General features: G+C 58.9%; 1 protein-coding gene across 3 annotated transcripts in view; it reads left to right on the top strand.

Moving 5' to 3' along the window:
- Nucleotides 1–1,341, top strand: part of TMEM173 (transmembrane protein 173) — a 6,813-nt gene that overhangs the window by 4,588 nt on the left and 884 nt on the right. For all 3 annotated transcript variants that reach the window (XM_017726555.1, XM_017726554.1, XM_008644233.2), the window contains exon 6: nucleotides 184–370. In XM_017726555.1, coding sequence (XP_017582044.1) covers nucleotides 184–370 — 187 coding nt within the window. The remainder of the gene's footprint in view (nucleotides 1–183; nucleotides 371–1,341) is intronic.

Genomic DNA, 1,341 nt, shown 5'->3' with positions numbered 1-1,341 from the left:
GAGGCAGGGGGACAGTGGGGACAGAGCCAGTGTCCCTGTCCCAGTGTTCCAGCACACAGCACCAGTGCAAGGGAGGCCAAGGAGCCGCTGAGAGGTTCTGAGTGCTCTGCCCAGTGCCAGGGTCCCCCAGCAGCCCTTTGCCCAGTCCTCCTGTCCCCACATCTTTTCCTTCCATCCCTGCAGCTCTGGTACTGTGCTGTGGAATATGCCACCCCGCTGCAGTCCCTCTACGCCATGTCCCAGGATGAGTGTGCTGCCTTCAGCCGGGAGGAGCGCCTGGAGCAGGCCAAGCTTTTCTACAGGACCTTGGAGGAGATCCTGAAAGGCTCCAAGGAGTGTGCAGATGCCTACCGGCTCATTGCCTATGAGGGTGAGTGAGGGGAAAGGGGTTGGAGTGCCCAGGACAGTGGCTGTGCTCTTCTAGCCCTGAATGACCTCAGATCAGGGTCTGTACAGAGCACAGCTGATGCCCCCAGTCAGGGGACCACAGTGGCCCCTGCTACCATGGGAGGAACAGAGGGGCTGCCTTCCCACGTGAAATAGGAACATCACTGAGCATGGCATCACCAGCTGGGTGAGGGAGGGGATTGTCTCACTCTGCTCTGGGCCAGGCAGCCTCACCTCCAGTCCTGGGGCAATTCGGGCACCACAATATGAGAAAGATCTACAGCTGTTAGAAAGTGTCCGAAGGAGGGACCCAGGGATGGTGAAGGGCCCAGAGGGGCCACACAAGAAGCATCTGAGGGCACTCAGCCTGTCCAGCTGGAGCAGAGGAGACTGAGGTCAGACCTCACTGGAGGCTGCAGCTCCTCCCAAGGGGCAGCTCCAATCTCTGCTCCCTGGGACCAGGGCAGGACCCAAAGGAACAGCTGGAGCTGTGCCAGGGGGATTTAGTCTGGATATCAGGAAAAGGTTCTTCCCCAGAGGGTGCTCAGGCACTGCCCAGGCTCCCCAGGGAATGGTCCCAGCCCCAAGGCTGCCAGAGCTCCAGGAGCATTTGGACAACGCTCTCAGACACAGTGTCTGTGCAGGGCCAGGAGCTGGACTGGGTGATCCTTGTGGATCTCTTCCAATTCAGGGTATTCCATGATTCCATGATTCCAAGGACTTCTTGCTGTGGGTCTGAGGAGCAGGGAAGGTGGTGGCAGCACTGGTTGTCCCAGCTGAAGTCCCCAAGGGGACTTGAGACAAGCTGTCTACTGCAAGAATTAAGTATAACAGCAGGCATCCAGGGGAAGCAGCAGCTCCCCTTGCTGTTGATGTTCCTGGAAGAAGTTGCTGGGGCTGTCAAGCCCTCCCCAGCAGTGGGATGAGTGTGTGCTGGCTCGGTGCCATTCCTGC

This window comes from Corvus brachyrhynchos, unplaced genomic scaffold (genome assembly GCF_000691975.1).
Source record: "Corvus brachyrhynchos isolate BGI_N302 unplaced genomic scaffold, ASM69197v1 scaffold262, whole genome shotgun sequence".
NCBI lineage: Eukaryota > Metazoa > Chordata > Aves > Passeriformes > Corvidae > Corvus > Corvus brachyrhynchos.
This window is presented reverse-complemented; position numbering and strand designations above follow the sequence as displayed.